Source organism: Anastrepha obliqua, chromosome 2, assembly GCF_027943255.1.
Source record: "Anastrepha obliqua isolate idAnaObli1 chromosome 2, idAnaObli1_1.0, whole genome shotgun sequence".
In the NCBI taxonomy this organism is placed as follows: Eukaryota; Metazoa; Arthropoda; class Insecta; order Diptera; family Tephritidae; genus Anastrepha; species Anastrepha obliqua.
In genome coordinates, this window is record NC_072893.1 from 37,677,786 (window position 1) to 37,700,235 (window position 22,450).

General features: G+C 37.9%; 1 protein-coding gene across 1 annotated transcript in view; it reads right to left on the reverse strand.

Annotated features, from left to right (window-relative positions):
- The window catches only part of LOC129238993 (allatostatin-A receptor-like), a 123,417-nt gene that overhangs the window by 22,293 nt on the left and 78,674 nt on the right, over positions 1-22,450 (reverse strand). Inside the window, exon 2 of the mRNA XM_054874249.1 lies at positions 2,966-3,651. Within this exon, the coding sequence (XP_054730224.1) occupies positions 2,966-3,365 (400 nt within the window). The 5' untranslated portion in view covers positions 3,366-3,651. The remainder of the gene's footprint in view (positions 1-2,965; positions 3,652-22,450) is intronic.

Consider the following 22,450-nt stretch of genomic DNA (forward strand, 5'->3'; position numbering starts at 1 on the left):
TGTGCCCTCTACCTATCACAGTATCTCATCCAAGCCTAGTTCCCTTATTAAACTTATGATAGGGCTGGGTTGAGCTGAGCGTATGTGTCTTTTTTCTAACTGCAAATAGCCGGGATGGATCTGCCTTCACCGCGCTATAGCGCTACACTCAATGAAAAGGTGAATTATAGTCCCCTGGGATTAGTCAGAGAAACGACAAAAGTGAATGAACTACATCCCGATTAGGTTCAAATGACTAGACAGTCTGCAATGGCCTGCGAGAATGCTCGTTTTAATCGTTGGAGAGTTCTTAATTGTTTAAACTTCTTTTGGTTGTACCCCCAGTAAGGGTTTCGCCTGGCGTATCTCCCTAGTTCTCTCTCTTCTCTTTACTCCTAAGCTTTTCATTGATGGTGTGTTGTTCCATAGCAAGGAGAGGCTTGGTTTCTATTAATTACGAAAAATACATAAAATAAAATATACCTAAATATTTCCCTTAAAAAGAAATATTTAAAGTTATCACATTCTCCAGTGATTGGAGAAGGTTAGAAAATCTTTATTTTTCCCGTGAATAAAATCAGCACAGTTTGGAATAGGTTAACTCTCAATCTATGCTGCTTTTCCAATCAAAAATGCCGTCCAGTACCTTTACAATTGATGGCAGGTATTTGCCTGGCTATCGCATAGTCAAGTTGTCAGTGTAGGTGCGAACCCTTCTTCTATTTGCATTAAATTTTCAGCACTTCATATACGACTTGGCTGCAAAGAAACGGGATAGCACGCCTTACAAGCGGGTGGCCCTGGTAGTTCATTCACTTACAGATCTAGTGCCTACAACCGCATATAGTTGTGTTGATAATTCTGTTCTTAAGTACTGAGTTCATTTATACCACTTTAACTATTGTGTAATGCATGGGCTGAAAAATTACGGGACAAAGAAAACGCGTCTTTTTTTTGGTCAAGATTAGCTTTATGCATCAACGTAGTTGCCATCAAGAACACTCAATCATTCCAGCGCCGCTGAAACATTTCAATGCCACTTTTGTAGAGCGATTTATCTGTTGCCTCAAAACATGCCTCAGTTTCAGCCAAGCTCTTCATTTAAACGAAATTTCTTACCGGCAATGTCTGCGAACAGCCAGTAATCGCTGAGAGCCAAATCAGGTGAATACGGTGAATGTGGGAGTAGTCCGAAATTCAATTTATGTAGTTTTGTCATTTTTTTTATTGAATCGTGAGCAAACGCAGCACCCACTTGGAACACAGCTTTCTTATAGTCAAATGCTCATGCAATATTAAGCCGTTCTTTTGATATCTTTACGATGTCAGTTAACTCACGCAACTTCACTTTTCGATCATTTAAAACGATTTGGTGGATTTTTTTAATGCTTTCTGGTGTATCGCCTCATTTGGATGTCAACTGCGTTGTGCATCATCGGCGTCTTTACGAGCAACACCAGTTTGAAGTTACCAGTTTGAGGTTACCAGCAGACCAACGTTTTATTGTTGCCTCTGATAAAGCGGAGTCCCCACTTTTCAAGTCATTGCTTCGCATCAAGAATCAAGAAGCAGTATAAAATTAAAATACCAAATTCTTTTCGATCCATTCTTTCGAAAATAACAAAAGTAGCGTCACTCACACAATAACTCTCAAACTAATGAAGAATATCATGAATTTTCAACAGCTGTCCTTTTAAGGTTAGAAATAAGTGAAAAAGAATTTATCGCTCCCCCTTGCCTAAACATGAACAACAAGGGCAGACAGCCCACGCTTGTTACTGCTAGAAGGCAGGAGGTGATTGATCTCACCTTATCAAATTCAAAATTTAGGTGGTCAATCAGGAACTGCAGAGTCCTTGCCGAAAATTCGTGCTTGGACCATGGGTATATTGAGTTTTAGTCTGGCGAGGAGGCACAAATGTCATTGCCCTCCAGAAACCTCAGAAAAACAGACTGGCAGAAGTTTAGGGGAGCGTTGCGTGGCTTTGACGTGACGCCACCAAGACATCGGAAAGAACAAGGGATTGCGGTGGCAGTTGAGAAACTCAGCGCTGCCTTAGTTGAATGTTTTGAGTCAGCCTGTCCAATTCGACCTCTCTTTGATCGAACTCCCGTTCCGTGGTAGAACCGAGAGCTCAAAACATTGAGGCGTGAGTCGAGAAAACTTCTAAACCGGGCTCTCAAGATTAATCTTGCTGAAGGCTGGGAGCGATACCGCCATGTTCAGAGGAACTACAAGAAGCTAATTCGTGAGTCGAAAAGGGCTTCTTTTAGGGAATTCTGCGGCGGTATTGAATCTCTGAGCGACACGGCGAAATTGGTTAGGATCCTGAAAGACGATCCAACCGCAATGCTGGGGTCACTTTGGAAATCTGATGGCTCCTTCACGGAGAAGTAAAGGTTTGAGGTCTTTGGCACTGATGTGTTAAGAAGCGACCACTTTGGCTCCTTGGTACCAGATTTCTTCGGAGGTCAGGTGGAGTTAAAGAAAATTAAAACGGAATCCAAGTGTAGTACAGTAGTTAGTTAATGTCAAACACAAGAAAAAAAAAAACAAAAAAAAAACCAAAATACAACTTGAAAAGAGGTGAATGCAATAAAACTAGTGTCATCTATGTGTTAGGCCCGGGACTTTTCAGCCCATGTACAGTGCCTCAGTGGTATCACTTTTAAAGTTGAAGTGCATCTTTGCTGAGCCCCAGTGCATAGATTGTATGCTGTTATTAATCTTACTTAATTTTATTAATCTTAGTATTTTCATAACACCTTCGCCCCATGCTCCGACTGCGAACGACACTAAATTGTAACATTATATAAATTTTTTTTTGTCAAGGAAATGAAAAAAAAAATTTCATAACACGCTTTACTATCTCCAAACTTATACAAAGCAGTCAACTGAACCATCAACTCTCTTAACTCTTCACAAACTCAGTAATCACAAAATATGATACGGAAAATACAGTTCAAGTACAACTTCAACACTTACCAAGTATCACCAGCCCATTACCAATCAAACCAGCCAGCCCAATTATGCCGAAAAAGACAGGCACCACCGTAGTGACAACACTCTCCAAAGGATCGAATTCAAACTCCAACAAATTTTCTTGTAGCTGGGTAAAATTGCTACTGCTCTCATCCATAAACGGGTAGCCAGTAAAACTTGAATGGCTACCCAAAAAGTCAACGCCGTCATTAAGCGTAAAATTGCCGCATGCCGCCACTGTAGTGGCGTTTTTGTTGTTGCTGCTACTTTTAGCTGTCAATTCGTTATTAGGACAGACTGTCAGTGTGGGTTGTATGAACAGTGACATTGATAGAGCGAGTAAAAGTGGAATCAGCAACTGAAGCTGGGTCGTTGTATGCATTGCAGTAAATTTTTTATTCATTTTGTTGGCTATTTGGATAACTTTTCACGCGCTGCTTCTTTTTGCTCAATATGCTCGTCTGGTTGTTTGGCTCATAATTCTTACTAATTGTGTGTGCGTGTTTGTATGTATGTCCAGTAAAACCTTTTTCGCATATTGTCTGCTATCTATTTTTTGTTTATTATTTTGGTCTATACATTTTTTATCCTTTCCATCCCTTTGACCTTTTAGCGGGGCATCTATGTGTTCTCGGTCTTCTCGCAAGTTGTTGGGGTCGACATAATGGACGAATGCAAATAATTTTGTTCTGCAAACGAGACAAAACGGAAATTAATTTTATTTTCAATTTACTAAATCGGATGTGTGAAACCAAATCAATAAATGAAATTTTACTGATAAATTTTTTGGTAAAATTGGGTCTTAGATTAATATAACAAATTTATTATAAGTTAAGCACTCAAAAAAGCCAAAAGAAGACTTGTAATTAACATACCCACTTCATATATTTAGTGAAATGTTTGGTGAACTCAAAGTTTTTCAAAAATACTGATTAAAATAATTTACAGCAAAAAAAAAACTCAAGAGCCATCCTGAATTCAAAATCTATATAAAATCGGTCACTTAGCTCAAAACTTCATTTTTTTCTGTCACATAGTTTTCAGATAGCGCCAAATAATGGCTTTGGATTGAAGGAAAAAAGGAAGATCCTAAAAATTTTTAAAATATGAAGAAATATGAAAATTTTCGAATTTAAGTGTTTGCTGGCAAAATAGAAAAAGAGTTAATAAAAATTTGTATTAGACGTATATCTAAACAGTTTTATTTCGAAAACAAGAGCATAAATACATGCATACATATTAAAAAAGGCAGGATTTTCATAAAAATTAATTTTTTTCAAGAATTAGAAAACAAAATATTATATATAAGATATTCATAATTATTTTAAAAAGTCAGAAATTTTAGTCTGGCGATTTTTTTTCTTCACTTTCAATATCTTGAAGATCAGGAAGCAGTTCAACAACCTTAAGGTAGCTGTGATTTAAAAAAAAAGCTTTCAGTTTTTTTAACCAAGTAAGCTTCTTTAAAAGAAGTTAACCTGTCGACAGACCCATTTTCTATTTCCCCTTCAGACGAAATAGGCAGCGGTTCTTGGGAGACATTAACTCAGGATATATATTTTCTATATCTTCATCAGTAATGAAGATTTATTTTATAAATGAAACACGGGGATCGATATTCAACGAATAACTAAAAAATTGTATTTCCAGATTTGACAAGTACATCAATGGTTGTAAGATTTGATAAAAACATTTGTACAAGTACATTCTAGAATTTACATTTTGATATACATTTTCAACAATTTCATTATCCAAATTACGATAATCTTCCACGTCAACTTGGTTTACGCTTTGAACTCTATTAAAAACATTGGAGAATTGAACTGAACTGTGTTGATACAAGAATCTCATCTTCTGCGGTCCAACTTCTATCGTTATTGGGCATATCGGTTTCTGCAAACCCAATTTTAATAAAACTAATATACTTTTTATTGTCTGTGGGCGTACTTGCTCCCACGCTTTGTGTGTGAAATAAACAACATCTAACAAATTCATTGATATTGGCAACTCCACAACAGACTTTGTCACTTCCATCCGAGATAAAATGTGTTTTAAAAATAACGATTGGCACATGAACTTCACGTTTTTATTAGTCAAATGGCTGACAAAATGATGTTGTGTTTACTGGGAGAAAAATATCTTTAATAAAGGAGTTTTTAATAAGAGGATTTTTTATTTTGATATTCAAAGAAAACTGCTATTTTTTAATATAATTGATCGGATGTTTATTTCATTATAAAGAGAAATGAATGCTCTTAATAGTGGAAAATAACATCAGGCAAATGACCACCATGACCACGCTTACAGGACAATATTTTTTATGAAATTTTCCATAACCGAATTTCCAAGCGGCTGCGCTATGTCCTCGATAGCCTCATGAATTCCATCTTTGAGGCGTTGAATCGACCCTGAGCTGTTGGCGTAGACCTTCTCTTTCACGTGGCCCCAAAGAAAAAAGTCATAAGGTGTTAAATCTCAAGATCTCGGTGGCCAATTGTGATTACCTCTTCGAGAGATAACACAGTCCGGAAACTTTTCTCGTAAAAGATCAATGGTTTCGTTGCTTGTGTGGCACGTAGCTCCATCTTGTTGAAAATAAACCTTGTCCAGATCAATACCATCAAATTCCGGTCATAAAAAATCGTTAATCATCTCTCGATAGCGCAATCTATTCACCTGTAACACCTGTTATTGGAAAACCGTTTACTTTTAAATTTTAGATCGCGAGGATGGGAAGCTGCATTTTTCTAGCGAACTCTACTAGAAAATCAAATCAAATATCAGCCAGGCCTTATTGTTTGATTGCGACGTAACTGATGAATGTTCTAATTAATGTTGCGAAATGCCCAAACACTTGCAGATTTCTCAATAGCAAAACAGGTGTTCTTTTTCTCAAGCCGTATTGACAAAGTATAAAATCGTGGGGCTCTCCTTAGCATTTTCCTACCTGTGCGCTTTTCAGCTTTTAATGCAAACATTTGGTGTTTGACTGCTATTCACAAGTGCGCAGGTTTGAATCTCCGCCTAAGAAACACCAAGTGATAGAGTCCAACTTCTCACAAAAAACCATTTACCGTTCGGAGTCGGCTTAAAATTGTAGCTCCCTCAATTTATGGAAAAGCATCAACCCGCACGCCACAAATATAAATTTATTATATAGGTATTACAGCAGTTTAGTGCCACCCAGAACTTTCGTACCCACTGTGAGCCAATAATTTTTTTTTTTTTTTCATTTTTTAATCATTTGAGAATTATATTTTAAAGTAAAAGTTATCTAACATAAAGTGAGAATGTGGTGATAAATGAAATGAGCGCACATCAGAAATGGTGAAAGGTAAATATTGATCGTTTGTCCCGTTGCATAAAAAAACAACTATTAAAAAAATTATGTCATTTTCTGCTTTGAAAGCGAAATTATGATCTTCTCTAGTTTTCATTAAACTGAAGGATAGGGGGAGTGGTGTTACTTTTGTGAGCGCCGAGGAGCCATAGAAGTTCCGCTTGTAGTACTAGGGGGTGGCACCAGTGCATTACACGAAATAGGGGGCCCATGAAGCAACATATGGCCACGAACCGAGTTAACCATCCCCTATGAGGCTTGAGGCCTGAACAGGTCTTAGGATGGCACCACCCATTGCACAGATTATATCTAACTGAAGTCGAATTTGGGTGGAGCAGCAGAAATAAAATTTCGGTTTAGGATTAGGCGCAACGCCAGCCCTAAGGAGAAGTATTAGGAGCAGCCTTACTGCATGGAGCTGTTCCAAAGATGAAAGGTGAGCTATGAGATTCAGCGCACTAAATTGTGCTAGTTTACTGAAGCGGCAGCCCTTGATCAGGAAAAAAAAAACAAGTAAGTTTTGGGTAAACGAGTATGTGGCTGATACAGTGCAATATTGGTGGCGCCAGTGACTTCGCTCTGGCATATGAATGTCGAAGCTAAAGCACTCTCTCCAGGCAAATCGTCGAAAATTTAGATAAAAATTTGGACAAAATCAAATTTAGATAAAATTGAATCGGACCGGCGTGTGAGCACTTGGTCTATTGCCAAAGAAATGAGGACTAGTCAGGAAAGTATTTAGAACCATTTAAGGCCAGTTCATTTCATCGTCGCAATAAAGCGGAGCAACCTTGGAAATCTTTCACGGTAATCAGGCCAATATGAAAATTGTTCAGTACATCACACGAGTTCAACTTTACAAAAGTAGTTTACGCGGAATTACGCTATAAAACTGCTGTACTCTCTTAGTTATTTGCAATTATTTCTGTGTTTCATCTACTGCACCCCTGTACGATGCATCCCTTCAACGCATTCTTCAGGTAACACATAATAAATGGATTCGAGTTACATGCAACATACTTTAAATGACATATATACATATGCGCATTAGGATGGGCCAAAAAAAACACAATTATTTAAACAGATTTTTATAGAGACTCCGAAAAAAACTATAACTTTCTAAAAACAACTATTAAATGTCAGCAATAAATTCTTTAAGCAATTTTCTATTATTAAGAAAGGATTTAGGACTGCGATTTGAAAGAACTGTTGTGCGTTCTTCTTTTAAATAGTTTCGGAGTATTTCTCTGAGCCCAACTTCCCCAATAAATTTTAGTATTAGTCTTATTTGATTGAGTTTTACTTCCTCCTCTTGTAAAATATAATAGTTTGGGGAAAAGAAATCCATTATTTTCTGGGTAGATGGCTGTAGCGATCGATATCTCGTAAAGTATCCATCAAACAATTTGAGGTTTATGCACGTTGTCAAGGTGAAATTTCACACTAAAAAGCCCCTTTGCTGTTTTTTTGTTTCTTCTATTGAGTTGTGAGTTACAGGGTGTTAACAAACAGAAAATTCGTCACATTATAGTTTTTCTTTGATAGAAGCAAAAATGCAAGCCAGGCCAATTAAATAGCTTATGGTGCCGACATTGTAACAGCTAACTACGTGCAGTTTTGGTTTCGTCAATTCCATTCAGGTGTTTTTGATGTTAAATAAAATGTCGAAAATGTCGAAAAAACCACAGAAATAATCGAAGTTGACCAACATGTTAGTAGTTGTAGCATCGCCCAGGAGCAAAATATTAGCAGTTAAAGCAGTTTTCAACCATTTACGCAAAAGTTTTACCCAAAAATAATGCATTTCTTTTTCCTAAACGAATATTTATGCAGATGTTGTTCCCCTTGTCCATCAGTGCTGGGCACGACGAAGGCGTATGTTTGACCGATTCATATCCCTTTGGAGTATAAGTTATTGGTTTTTAAGCACTGTGTGCTCATTGAAACGAATATTTTTTATTTTAAGGGGTTATACACCTTGCGAGCCCGAAAAAATGGGCGATTGTCATAATTTTTTTTAAATATGTTTAAGAACTTTTATTCAAATGAGGGATATATCATACTGAAGGGTCACTCTCGAAGAATACATTTTGGTGTTTTTATTTTAAAAAGGGTTATTATTTATTGTTGATATCGCCCCTCCCCCGAAACGCCATTTTTTAGAAGAGGCTTGCGGTGATCACGGTAGCGTATGAGCAGCTCAACTGAAATCTAAAAAATTAAATGTTTAATGTAGAAAAATGCTTTTTAGTGAATCTGAACGGTTTATTTACCGAAAAAAAAATTGTCTCGATATGAAAAGCGTTTTTCACCAAAAAAAACGATTTTTGAGGTGTTGAAAAACAAAAAAAAATTAATTCCAGCGAACTATGCAAATATTTATAAAAAGTGAACCTTTCAGATTCATGAGATTGTAACTTCGAATAATTAAAGAAAAAGTTTATGCAAATCGGTCAAATAGTTTTTGATAAATAATGATCACCGCGACGGTAATTTTCAAAAAACACGACTTCAAGATAATCGCGTCTAAAGTTTTGCGTGCACTTCATTTATGGATAAGGTCGCGCGCTTCCACGGTCTGTAACTTTCGTTCTAGTGTTCCGATCTTTATGATTTTTTTAATTTATATTTTTAAGGTGATGTACTCTTAGAATATGTCATAAAAGATTTTCGATTTTTTAGTCCAACTCAGGGCATATAACCCCTTAAGCGTTTATTTTATGAGCTAATTACAGCTCAAACTTAAAATATTTTCACCAACTCATTTGACCCTAAGGTTGTCTCAAATTCGGTGACAGTGTTGCTGTTGTTCGTTCAGTTCACGCTGACGTTGTTTATGTAGAAGTTCGCGCTGGCATTGTTGATTCAGATTGCGCTGACGTTGTTGTTGTAGCATTCGCCGGTAAGCTTGCATTTATATGGCATGGGAATACGCTGAAGCGAGCAATTCACGCGCTTGCGCACTGGCAGAATTTCTAAGACATCGTCTACCCTGTGGTGTCGCGGTGGGCAGGGGTTTCATGTGTGAACTTATCTTCTAAAGTTGATCAAGTATGACGATAATTCAATCTATAATGCCCTATTGCAATTGCTGTGATGATTCTCACGCTATTCTTATTTAACTCCATACAATCTTGAAATCATCTGTAGTCGTTGCAACAACAAGGTCCAGATCTTCATAAATCGTTGCCGATGACTCTGCCTATATGGTGGCTCAATGACTGGATATCCAATGATGAGTTCTTCACCCGAGGTAGGCAAAAGCCAGTTGGAATTGAGATTAGCGAGCAAAAATGCAGATTGATTGGTTATGCTCTACTAAAATTTGCGACTGACATCAGCAGAATGCTCTTAGATTGAAATCCACAAAGTTCACGCCGTAGAGGTCGACCCAAAGCATGTTGAGGACGAACCCTGCACGATGAATTTACGACAGCTGATGACTCGCTGATATGACCACGAATAAACCTTGAAGTCAGGAATCAACCCCAATGGAATTTACTTGCTTCGGTACTTTACGCCTCCAAGCGGCATGCTGGCAAATAATAATAATAATAATAATCTTTCAACCGGTTTAGGTTCAAGCTATTTATAACTGATATTAACTACCATAAAGCTGGTAGATGGTCAAAGTATGATTTTCTTTGTCTTCCTCTACTGCATGAAAAAACGAGGAAATTTACACTTTCCTAGATCCCAAAATGGCTTTGGGCCTGTAAATGGGAAGGCCCTTCCTTTGGTGCCAATTTTTTTGTTATTTCGTTACCAATATTTCCTATGTAGTCTGAAAGTCATAAAAAACGTAACTGATTGTTCTGGCCTAAGACATTCAGCTTATCAAAATATCTCCGCACCAGTTTTGATGTAATACTTGAAAATTTTGAAAGTTAGTAGAGTTAGCATCTATCTATCGCGTAGACGTCCACTTAAAATATATTTGCATTCTTAGCTAGCGCTTTCTTGTCCCCTCTGCACCCTCGCCAATGAGGGATCCATCCGTGTTCTATGTTACTATCTTCTTTTTTATCTCATTGATTTTAGCATTATGCCCCGTGGTATTTAGATCTCTGGATTTAATTCAGCATGAATATCAAACTTTCTGCGATTTGGATGAAGGCCCGAGCTAGTGTAGCTTTGTTTGTTCTTAGGATAGCCTGAGCTAGCGTAGCTTTGGTTGATTTTAGGATAGCCCTCCTCGCTTGTGATTGGATTTGAATGTGAAGAGGTGTGAGTTCCACAAGAATCGCCGTATATGCCGTGGGGCAAGTCCACATGGTCCTTGTTGTGAATATACACGTAGGTTTGTGTAACCTTGTTTTTGTAACCTTACTGCTTCCACGTGCATTTCTTCTAGACTACCACTATGTAAGATCGGTTACATTTTTTTCTATTTGTTTCGGTTTCAGTAACAATTATATTTCAAAAGCGATAGAATTAATTGGAAGGAGCAGCATTTCCAAGTCAGCCACTTGTTATAAGTCAGACTCTGTTTACGACCGCCCACTATGGAACAGAAGAACAGACAGAGCGGAAGGTTTTCGGGTTTGATGCATATTTAAAAGCGACAAATTCTTGCCGTGTCGATGCTGTTTACGACCTAGCATTTTTTAATTTTTTTAATTACTAACTCTCTATAAGACTCTCTAGACGATGGCAATAACCGAGGAGGCGTCCCTTGGAATATTTGAGAGAAAAATTCTGCGGAAGATTTTTGAAGCTTTGCACGTTGATGACGGTGGTAGAATAATGAGCTGTACGAGCTTTACGGTGACATAGACATAGCGCAGCTAATAAAGATCCAGCGGCTTTGTTGGCTGGGCCAAGTCGTCCGAATCGATACAAATGCTCCGGCTTTGAAAGTATTCGATGCGGTACCAGCTGGTGGTAGCAGAGGAAGAGCAAGGTCTCCTCTGCGTTGAAAATATAAGGACTTGACTTCACTTGGTGTGTCCAACTGGTGCCGGTTAACACGAGAAAGAAACGACTGGCGCACTTTGTTAAACTCAGCCATTGCTAAAGCGGTTATCGCACCAATCAAAAAGAAGAAGAGAGCCCCCTTCGCACCTCCGCCACAGTCGGATAGAGCTGCCGCTGCTTGACCGAGACTGCTTATTTGTTATTTCTAACTTATTCTTAGACCGCCTCTATATCTGGAGATTCTTTACCATCTGCAACCTGTGGCCCGTCCGGTAGCCTACAGCTAGACTTCCACAGAAAATATTTCTGGGATTTGGCACTTTGCATCCCCAGCCGACGTTCTAGGAAATAATAATAATACTGCCCCGTAAGAAATCAAAGGTCTGATTGTAGCCGTGTAAACCATCGCAGTAATTTTCGTGTGCCTCCCCAACTTTTCCCTGCCAACGATTTACACGGCATCAATAGTCTAAAACTAATATTTTGTTATTAAAAATGTTTAGACCAAAATTGAAGCAAAACAAAAGCATTTTTTACATTTTGGAGGATTTCAGGTACCCTTCACAAATAGCTTTAAATATAATTTTTTTTTTTGTATTCAAAACAACATACCATATCATTTTTTGGACATTTGTGAAGGGAAATTACAAGGGCATGTGAAGGGCATATTAAACAATATCGATCTGGAAACATGTTACACCAAATTTAGAGAGAATTTATTCTAAACTTAAATTTTAAGTTAATAACTGAATAACACTAAACTTGCTTTTCACATGGGAATTTAAACATATGTACATCATTTTCTTTGATGTCTCATTTTTTGGCCATAGAACAAATTTAGAACAAAGAAAAACAAATTTTTGGAACCATCCTAATGCCCATTGTACTTATACATATGAGCGCACACATGCACATATGTATGTATGTACATAAATTCAATAGAATACTACATTCGGTATATTTAATTAAAATATCGGTTGCATTGCGCATTTCGCAAATTGGTGAGCTCGATAATAATGGAAATTTCTCGAATTCTAATTCAGTGAGAAAGGCAGGCAGTAATGAAATGCTGCTCAGTAGTGGTAATTTGCATTTGTTGCATAGGCATCTAATTGATGCACTTCTGAATGCTATCTAGAATTTCTTTATGTGCACTTTCAATAGCAGACAACAAAGTACGAGCGTGTATATACGTGCGTATGGCAGTATGCTGACTTAATGCAATATAACTCTCTCAAATGCATACATACCGACACAGCATATTTTATTATGTAGATCCTTACATGCAAATGCATGTAGTACACAGCAACAATACAATCCAAGCTCATTAAAATTGTGGTGCTAAGCTTAAATGCTCTCTAACAAAGCAGGCGAGTATTTTCTTGATGCTTGAGGCTGCGCATATTGTCCTACTGAAGACGAAAATGCCTCCAATAAGAAGAGAGTAGAAATGTCATTAATGGAAAATAATTTCAACCTACTAAGCACTTAAACCTTTACAGGGAATATTTAAACTGACAATCGAACTTATGAGACAAAAACTAAGTAAGAATAGCTACGGCGTCTGATGCTTCAAAGTTACAGCTTCGAATTGGTGCGCTCCATCTTTTCGAGAACATTTCGGTTTTTGAATTTTAGATTTTGTTGCTACTTAGTACTTTTTTTTTGTCTTTTGTATTGGATTGGCATCTTTACCAAGGACTTTTATTTAAACAAAAAATTATCAATAAATATATCAATAAGTTAGTCAATTATATATTCGCCGTTGCTGTTTACAACCCCTCCTTCCCACCCCTCGACCAATTTGTTGATGCCGTTTCGCCAAAAATCGCTTGGTCAAGTGTCAAAGAAGTTGTTGAGCCCGTTTTTAGGGAACTCCTTGTTATCGAAAGTAACGCCTTTCATATGGTTTGACAGGGGGCGGAGAAGATGGTAATCGTTCGGTGAAAGGTCCGGAGAATGCAGCGGATGCTAAAGGAGCTCCCATTCGAGTTCTTGAAGTGCGGTTTTGACGACTTGTGCAACATCGGGCACGGCGTTGTCGTGAAGAAGTATGGTTCGACCATGTCGATCAGTCGAATAGCCTCATTCAAGTGGTGTAGCTGGGCAATGTAGAGCTCCTTTTTAACCGAGGCATTCTTTTCGAGGATCCCCAGTGCACCATGCCCTCACAATCCCAGCAAACACATATCATGATCTTCTTTGAATGAAGATCCGGTTTGACTCTCGCCTTGGTGTATCTCCTGGAGCCACCCACTTCTTTCTTTGCTTTGATGTATAGGCACCATTTCTCATCTTCCGTGACAATTCGGTTATCGGTACAAAAAGCGCTGTTTATGACCACGTGTTCCTCTGTGATGGGCATAATGCTGAGAGGCAGCTTGACAGCGACTTTCTTTATTTTTTTCGTTGAGCTCATGAGGCACCCGTGCTCACAAGTTTTCGGTAAATCCCATTGAATGAAGGTGATTGAGAATCGTTTTATGATCACAGCTAATTTTTTCTGCCAATTCACTACCTGTTTGGCGACGGTTCTCCTTCAAAAGTTATTTGAGACGTTCTTCGTCGAATTCAGAACGCCTTCCGCAGCGGGACTTGTCATCGACGTCAAAGTCACCATTTTTGAACTTTATAAACCATTTCCGTGCTTTAAACTCACCTGTGACACCTTCTCCATACACGTCGCAAATCTTCCGCGCTGCTTCGACAGATTTTTGACCTCTATGAAAAGCAAAGAAAATGTTGATTCTTGCCTCCTGGGTATTCCATTTCTAAGCCTCAAAACTAATAAAAATTAAATAACTCAATGTGTGTCAAACTTCTTCTTCTTTATTATGCCTATTCGATTTCGAATTAATAGCGATCGTTCAGGTTCCATTTTTTTGAATAAATAAATATTATACAAATTTCGAAACTTGACCTGTTTTATATTATTTAGAATGGTTTTATATACATCTCTCTGCCTTGCAGCATTTCAAATCCTGCGACATCAGTCCAATGACGTATATTTCGTATCCAAAACATTTGTTTTCTCTGAATGCCACGATTACCTTCTATTTTTCCTTCTAAAATAAGTTTCAATAGATGGTATTTTTTATATATTGCCGAGGTACGCTGTTTTTCTCTATTTAATAGTTTTTAGAAGTTCTTGATCTCTTCGTGTTCGAAATTATACTTTATTGTTAGAAACATGAAGGGTCCAGAAAATTTTCAAAATTCGTCTGAAGAGCCACATTGCAAATGCTTGCAGCCTCTTCATATTTGCGGTCTTTAGCGTCCACGTTTCCACTGTGTACAACAATATTGCGATCAGTGTGACTAGTTTACCATTTTCGTTACTTTTAGTTCTTTCTGCCTCACATTTTTCTAGCCTCTTCTAATGAAAATGTGATTATGGCAAATATAACTTTTTAAAAAATAGTTCTATTTAGCTTTACTTTTTATTTATCATCTGGTCAAATTGTTGTTGGTTATTATTCGTGTATTATTTGTGTGTGACATTTTTCCGCTTTATTTGCCTTTTTTCCAAGTTTACTCTTCTTCTTCTCTCGTTTGTGCGGGACTGGCAGCAGCGCAGCCTTGATTAGAGTTTGATTTCTGATGTATATAATTTTTTTCAATTTGCTACTCCTTTGGGTTTATTGAGCCATCAAATTTATTACTAGTTCCAGACTAATAAAAAACTAATGCAGCTGGGCAATAATTGACTCTTTCTAGGTCAGGTCAGATTAGGTTAAATGGCTGCCTCTAAAAGCACTCTTAGGCTGCTGAATATAGAACTACTTTTCATTGAGATACCAATAAAAACTGAAGTGACTAAAGAAAGAAAGAATATATACACCCTTTTTGGGTGTTTGGCCGAGCTCCTCCTCCTATTTGTGTCGTGCGTCTTGATGTTGTTTCACAAATGGAGGGACCTGCAGTTTTAAGTCGATATTTTCGATATGTTTTTTTTTGAGGAGCCTTTTCATGGCAGAAATACACTCGAAGGTTTGGCATTGCCTACCGAGGGGCGACCGTAATTAGAAAAAAAATTTAAAATTTAATTTTTTGGTGTTTCACCGGGATTCGAACCTATATTCTCTCTGAATTCCGAATGACACACTAATATAGAGAAAATTCACCTGTTTCTTGTATGGAAAAGGGAAGAAACGCGGAATTTTCAAGGTTTCAAATATATTCAAACACACAAGAATATTCCTACTGGGTTCGAATAGATTTGCAAAATCTGCTGTTCAGATTTTCCAAAATGATAATTTCCATTTAAGGCTGTACATGTCTTAGCAATAATCTGCTAAATAAGGACAGCATGCATGTTTATTGTTACAACTAGAACAGAGGCATTTAAATATTACAGCAAGAACAGAAGCAGAACAGAAGCCGCTCAATACATTAAAACCCAAATTGCAAAATCAGCTTAACAATAGCCTATTATAAACAAATATACATACGAATAGTAAGTAACTGCAACCGCTTTTGAAGTTATCCGATACTGACCATCGCAGTCGAGAGTGCTTGTATAGGGTGTTTAGAGAGTGACACATATTACTGTGATAACAGGCTCTTGCTTTATGATACTGATAACGGCATAGAGACATAGGTATCAAGTGACTGGTGGTGTTCCACAAGACGCGGTGCTTGGCCCAACACTGTGGAATGCTATGTATGACGGTATCCTCAAGCTTGAGGACGACATTGCATTGATGATAGTGGAAAAGCATCTGGGCGTGCTGCAAGCGTTAAACAACTATGCAATTCTAAGAATCAAAAAAGGCTTGGAAATGTGAAGTTAGAGCTTGCAGCTCAAAAAACTGAAGTCGTATTACTGACACACCACGGGTACGTGAAGAGTTAGTGATTACGGTAGCTGACCATGACATAACGTTGCAGCCATATAACAAATACCTGGGAGTACTCATTGACGCGAAAATGACTTTTAAGCATCATTTAGTCTTGAGAATAAATAACGCGTATTCTAGACTAATGCGTAATATTGGCAGCCCCGCGCAAGTATACGGAAACTCCTATTAACCGTGACAAGTTCAATGATTCTGTACGCAGCACCCATCTGGGCAAACACAATGACATCATACCTCCAACACACACGAGTCGCTCGCTTGAGAGTAGCCAGTGCCCATCGCATTGTCTCAGATGACGCAATCCATGTAATAACGGGGGACGGTGCCTAGCGACCTTCTCGCGGTTGAAATGGATAGTTATATGACACCATTGGGCGGAAACCATCAAGCGCGGCTAAGAAAGAAGAAAGGATGCGAACAATTGAAGAATTGCAGATACGGTGGAAGCAATCCGAGAAAGGTAGGTGGACCTTTGAACTGATTTCAAACATTGCGATATGGATTAAGCAAAAACACAAAGAAATCGATATTTGTATCACGGAGTTGCTTACTGGACACGGTTGCTCCAAAGCATACCTGCATAGGTTCCATCTTGAGAACTGCCCATATTGACGCCAGTATCCCGAAGAACAAGAAACGGCGAGGCATATCTTGTTTCAATGCCCGCAGTCCACTAATGAGCGAAATATGCTTGAGAGGGCGTTTGTTGAAAACATAAGTGAGTAAAATCTTATCCCATATGTGCGCGAAAACAAAGAAAACTGGAAAATGGCATGTGCAAACGCATGAATAACTTTCAATATGCAAAATATGCTCGTAGATCACTTGAAAGAGCTCCTTAACGCAATGTATTGCAAAAAATCGGACTTGGACAGAATGACAATAACGGACGATTGAGTAATGATACACATACTTACAACGGTGTCCCGGTGTACTAATATACTTAACGGTGAAGTTCCGGGAAAACATACCGTAGGACATGAGGGGGGCTTAGTTGGGGCTCCTCTTCCACAAAAAAAGAAAAGGTTGTTCAATAAGTTTTGTGGTTCGATAAGAGAGAGTGTTGTTACTAACCTAAATTTTTTCGATTCGTTCTACCACCAGGGGTGGTGGAGACCATTTGAATGATGCTATGAATAAAAACTATTGCAATTTTCTCAAACATTTCACCTAAAGGCACAAATCTGCTGCCAAGATAGCAAGAGCTCATATGATCTGAAATCAAAAAAATTAAAAAAAACATACATTCCGTCAAAAAGTACCGGGAATTGTTCAATAAAACGCCATATAATTGTTTAATCATGAAAATGTATTTTATCGCCTCCAAAATAGGCTCCATTTGAAGCAATACGCATATGCCGACGATTCGTCCAGTCATCAATTCTTCAACTCCTTCAGCGAATTCTCCTTAATGACCTCTATCGACTCAAAGCGGTGTCCGCGGAGTGGCAAATTAAGTTTTGGGAAAAGCAAAAAGTCACAGGGGGCTAAATCCGGTAAATACGGTGATTATTCGACGATATTTGTCGAGTTTGCGGTCAAAAAAGTGTTCACAATATGGGCATTGTGAGACGGTGCGTTATCATGGTGCAACATCCATGAGTTTTCATTCCACAAATTGGGCCGTTGCGTTCGCACATCCTCTATCAAACGTCGCATAACTTCCAAAAAATATTCCTTATTTTCCGTAGAACAGTTTGGAATGAACTCCAAGATTCCTCGTGCACAATACCCTGATAATCCGAGAAAACGAGTAGCATGATTTTCACTTTTGACGGACTTTGACGTGGTTTTTTTGGTTTCGGCTCATGTGGATAGCGCCATTCAGCCGCCTGTTGATTGTTGACTAGTTTGCATGTCAAACTCATATACCTACTTTTTAAATGCATAATTCCCGATATTTTTTTGACAGAAGGTAAGTTCATCTGAAATCTTTCAAAACGTTTCTGATATTTTTGAATATTGAAAATTGAATTTTCCGCACTCCTATGATCAGTGCTGAAACCAAGAAGTATTAAAATGTGATAGTTTATCACTCGACTGCTAACTAACAGCTGTTTTCGGTCAATTAGACAACACTGATTATGTCATTCCAGTTATTATCAAAGTTCTTATCATCAAATCATTTTGTTATGTGTTCAATTTTGTGACTACCTCATCACAGAAAATCCAGGTAAGATGTTATTCTCAGTCATTTCACTTTAAGCTATTAATGCTCTATCAGCATTAATTTATAGAAAAAAATTTGAAATTTGAACAGCATACGCAGCCTCCTTTAAAGGCCTTTAGTGCTCTCAAGCTTAAAAATGCTCTTCCTTAAAACGACAGCACCCACTCAATCACACATACACACATATACAAAAACGCTCCCTCAAAATATAGCAAATTTGTACTTTCTCATGTATTGCATTTGTTGTTTTGCATTTGCAGCACTTTTTAGTGTATGACTTTTAAAGGTAGGCAAAAGTCAAAACCACTTAAAGGCAAATGCAAAATTTTACTTTATAGCTTTTTTTTGTACTATTTCCATAAACAACTTTTTTTTACTTTTAAATGACAACAATCGAAAGAAAATTCACTTAAGGTTACGGCCCTGCAGAGAGCAGCAAGCGGCTTAAAGAAAATATACACGAACATATTTGTATGCAAACCCGATAGCAAATTGAATTTTTAAACACTCCCACACGTCGTACAAGCTTATGCATGCACACATGCATACATATAAACATTCATGCAAATATACATTCATACATACATACAAACATACACAATTTCGACAAATATTTCATTGATAGCGAAATAATAGGCGTGACATTCCTCTGCACACAGGCTGAAAATATGAACAAAAAAGAACAGAAAAAAAAACAGAAAACGAAAGCAAGAAATTTGGTGTGAAAATTGTTATTTGGAGCGTGCAAAGTTTTTACGCTTACTGCTGCTGCTGCATTGCAGAAACAAAGTACCTCAACTTTTTACGTCTCAATAAAGAAATTTATCAGAAGCTGCTGCTGTTTGTGCTGGAAGCCATCATTAAGGAAAATTATGAATTAAAAAAAATGTGCTATTACGAGGTATTAAAGATGTTGGAATACTTTAATATTTCTGGTATGAACTCTCTATGATTACAGTTTTTCAATTGCAAATACATTTCCTAATTTTCTCTCTTTCATTTGTCACGCATACAGAGTTCTTGAAGTAATTCAATAAAAATTTGGTATTTTATTTTCTTTAAATTGGCATTTTAGTGCGTTTTTATATCCAAAGCTAGGCAACACTACAGTAGCGAGAGAGAGATGTGACTGCTGCAATCGCGGGCAATGCAACCTGATGTTAAAAAAAGTAATGCTTAATAAAACTGAGTGAATTATTGAACCCATTTAAAACAAAAAAGTGCGTGTAGCGTCGTACACATAACAGAAATGAAACTTTCAAGGCAGACAAAGAAAGAGGGAGAGACCCGAGGAGAGAATGAGAGAGAAAGATTATATCTCAATTAATTGGCTACACATTTACTGAGAGAAAAAACGGAGAAGGGTCGACCGGTGAAGGTAAACGCCGGACACAAACCGTGGCAACGCGCACTAATCCGAGCGTTTATCACACGCACAAATGCAGCGATGCCAGGACCACAGCAACGGCACAAATTACCGCAAGGCAATATCAATAAGCAATTGGCGGCCGCCGTAGCCGAATAGGTTGGTGCGCGATTACCATTCTGAATTCATAGAGAGAACGTTGGTTCGAATCTCGGTGAAACACCAAAATTAAGAAAAACATTTTTCTAATAACCGTCGCCCCTCAGCAGACAGTGGCAAACCTCCGAGTGAATTTCTGCCATGAAAAAGCTCCTCATAAAAAATATCTCCCGTTCCGGCTTGAAACTGTAGGTCCCTCCATTTGTGGAACAACATCAAGACGCACACCACAAATAGGAGGCGGAGCTCGGCCAAACACCCAAAAAAGGGTGTACGCGCCAATTAATATATGTATACATATTATATATATATATAATAATAATGAATCTGACGCCGGAATGGGTAGCACTTAATAGTACGCACAATCACTAGCCGGGAAACGAAAATAAGCGTCAAAAAGTAGGCACCAAAAAAAAAGCCTCAAATATTGGGACCAAAAAACGCTCCAAACAGTAGGCACCAAGGAAATTTAACGCCAAAAAGTAGGCACCAAAAATATATTTCCTACAAGTTTTCACCAACAAACAAGCGCTAAAAAATAGGCAGTGTTATTACTCACTAGAAATTAGCAACTACAAGGAAAAACTCAGGGAAAATAGCGTAAAGTGTATCTAAGATATATAAAAGGTGTAGCTCTCTCTCTCCTTTTCCTCTACGTTATATCTTTTTTTTCTCTCGTAGAACGAAAATGCCCAAAACGTTACATGGCCTTGAAATTTTACTCTCCATTCTCGCTCGTCCAACGACGCCTAAGAAGTTTTACTTCAAAAATGTATATTTTACAAAATTATAAACATTACTTTTAATTAGAACAGGCTAGAAAAATGTCATGAATGAATGAACTAAAACTACGAGACTAAATATTATAACAAAAAAAAGCAAAATCAAATTACGAAAATGGTAATCTGGCCATACTGGTGCTAAAACGACGTAACTCATTGTCAAATTCGCTGAGAGCAAAGTAACGGTACTACTATAGGCACCATCTCATTATTCTTTCCATCATGCAGCAGTCATATCTGCTTAACTTATACGGGTGTTTTTTTAGAGGTTAGGTTTTCAAGTTGGCACTACTTTTTTCGTAGATGGTCTTTTTGACAGCTGTCACTTGATTTATGCTCAGTTTGGTTTGCCATTTCATAATGAATAGACGAACGACCAGCAAGCGCGTCGCATGTTCGGTGAATGGGCCCAAAACGAGATGGCCACCGATCCCGATTTTCACAAGAAAATCTTGTTCAGCGATGAAGCTCACTTTTGGTTGAATGGGTATGTCAATAAGCAAAATTGTCGCATTTGGAGTGAACATAATCCACAAGCCATTGCTGAGACGCCGTTACATCCTCAAAAAGTCACTGTTTGGTGTGCTCTATGGGTAGAGGGAATCATTGGTCCATATTTCTTTAAAAATGAAGCCGGCCATAATGTTACAGTCAATGGAGAGCGCTATAGAGCCATGATTAATGATCGATTTATTGAAGGAAACTTTTGGTGAGCGCATTATCTCGCGCCGTGGACCTGTGGCGTCGCCTCCAAGATCGTGCGATATAACACCGCTGGACTATTTCTTGTGGGGCTATGTGAAGCGCTTGTCTACGCAGATAAGCCCGAGACGATTGACGTTTTGGAAGAGAATATTCGGCGCGTTATTGCTGACATACGGCCCCAATTGCTGCAAAACGTGGTCGAAAATTGGGCCTCTCGGCTGGAATTTATTCGAGCCAGCCGCGGCGGCCACTTGCCCGAAATCATTTTTAAAACATAATGGCAAACCCTTATCTTTATAATAAAGCTAAATTCTTGGCCATAAAATTAAATTATATACGTTTTATTTCATCTTGAAAACCTAACCTCTAAAAAAAACACCCTTTATAAAGTTTGAAAATTGGATTTATACAGTTTTTGTTGGACAATGAACTAGGTCTTTATACCAAATTAATGAGCATTAAAAAATTAAAAGTGATCGAGACTGAGCAAAGTATTTTATTAATTTGCTATCATTTGTCGCGGGCTGTAAATATACAAATATGATTCAAAGTGATTCAGCGAACCGGCGAAATGGGAGTTTAAAATTCTTCATTCGCCAATTGAGTATAAAGTAAAATTAAGATATGTCGATTTACTGGGAACTAATTTTGCAGCGACCGCCGTAGCCAAATGGGTTGGTGCGTGACTACCGCTCGGAAGTCCTCGGGCATGAAACGCAAAATGATGATAGACAATTTTTTTTTTAAATTGCGATCGCCCCTGGGCAGACTATTCGCTCTTTGTGTTTTAATATTTTTTTTCGCTTTGCTATTACCTTAGCGGTAGATTTTTTCTATTGATACGAAATGCTATGCTTTTCATTCGCCTGTGGCTAAGGTTTGTTTCAACCATCAGAATCAGTCATTTCATTTTACCTGTAATGTAGATATGGTGAAGTAAGTTCCATGCATACATACATATATGCTCACATATTTATATAACTCACAAGTTTTCACATAATCGCAGGCAATTTATTTACTATTCGATAAGCTAACTATCACCACTGAGTGGTCACGTAATCCCGACGAGTTTCGTACATCTAATAGTTAATTAAAACTTATCTGATTTCTTAGACACTTACGTAAAGTAAGTAGATAATTAATTCTAATGAGTTGTACCAACGAAATTACTCAAATGAATAATCTCGCTA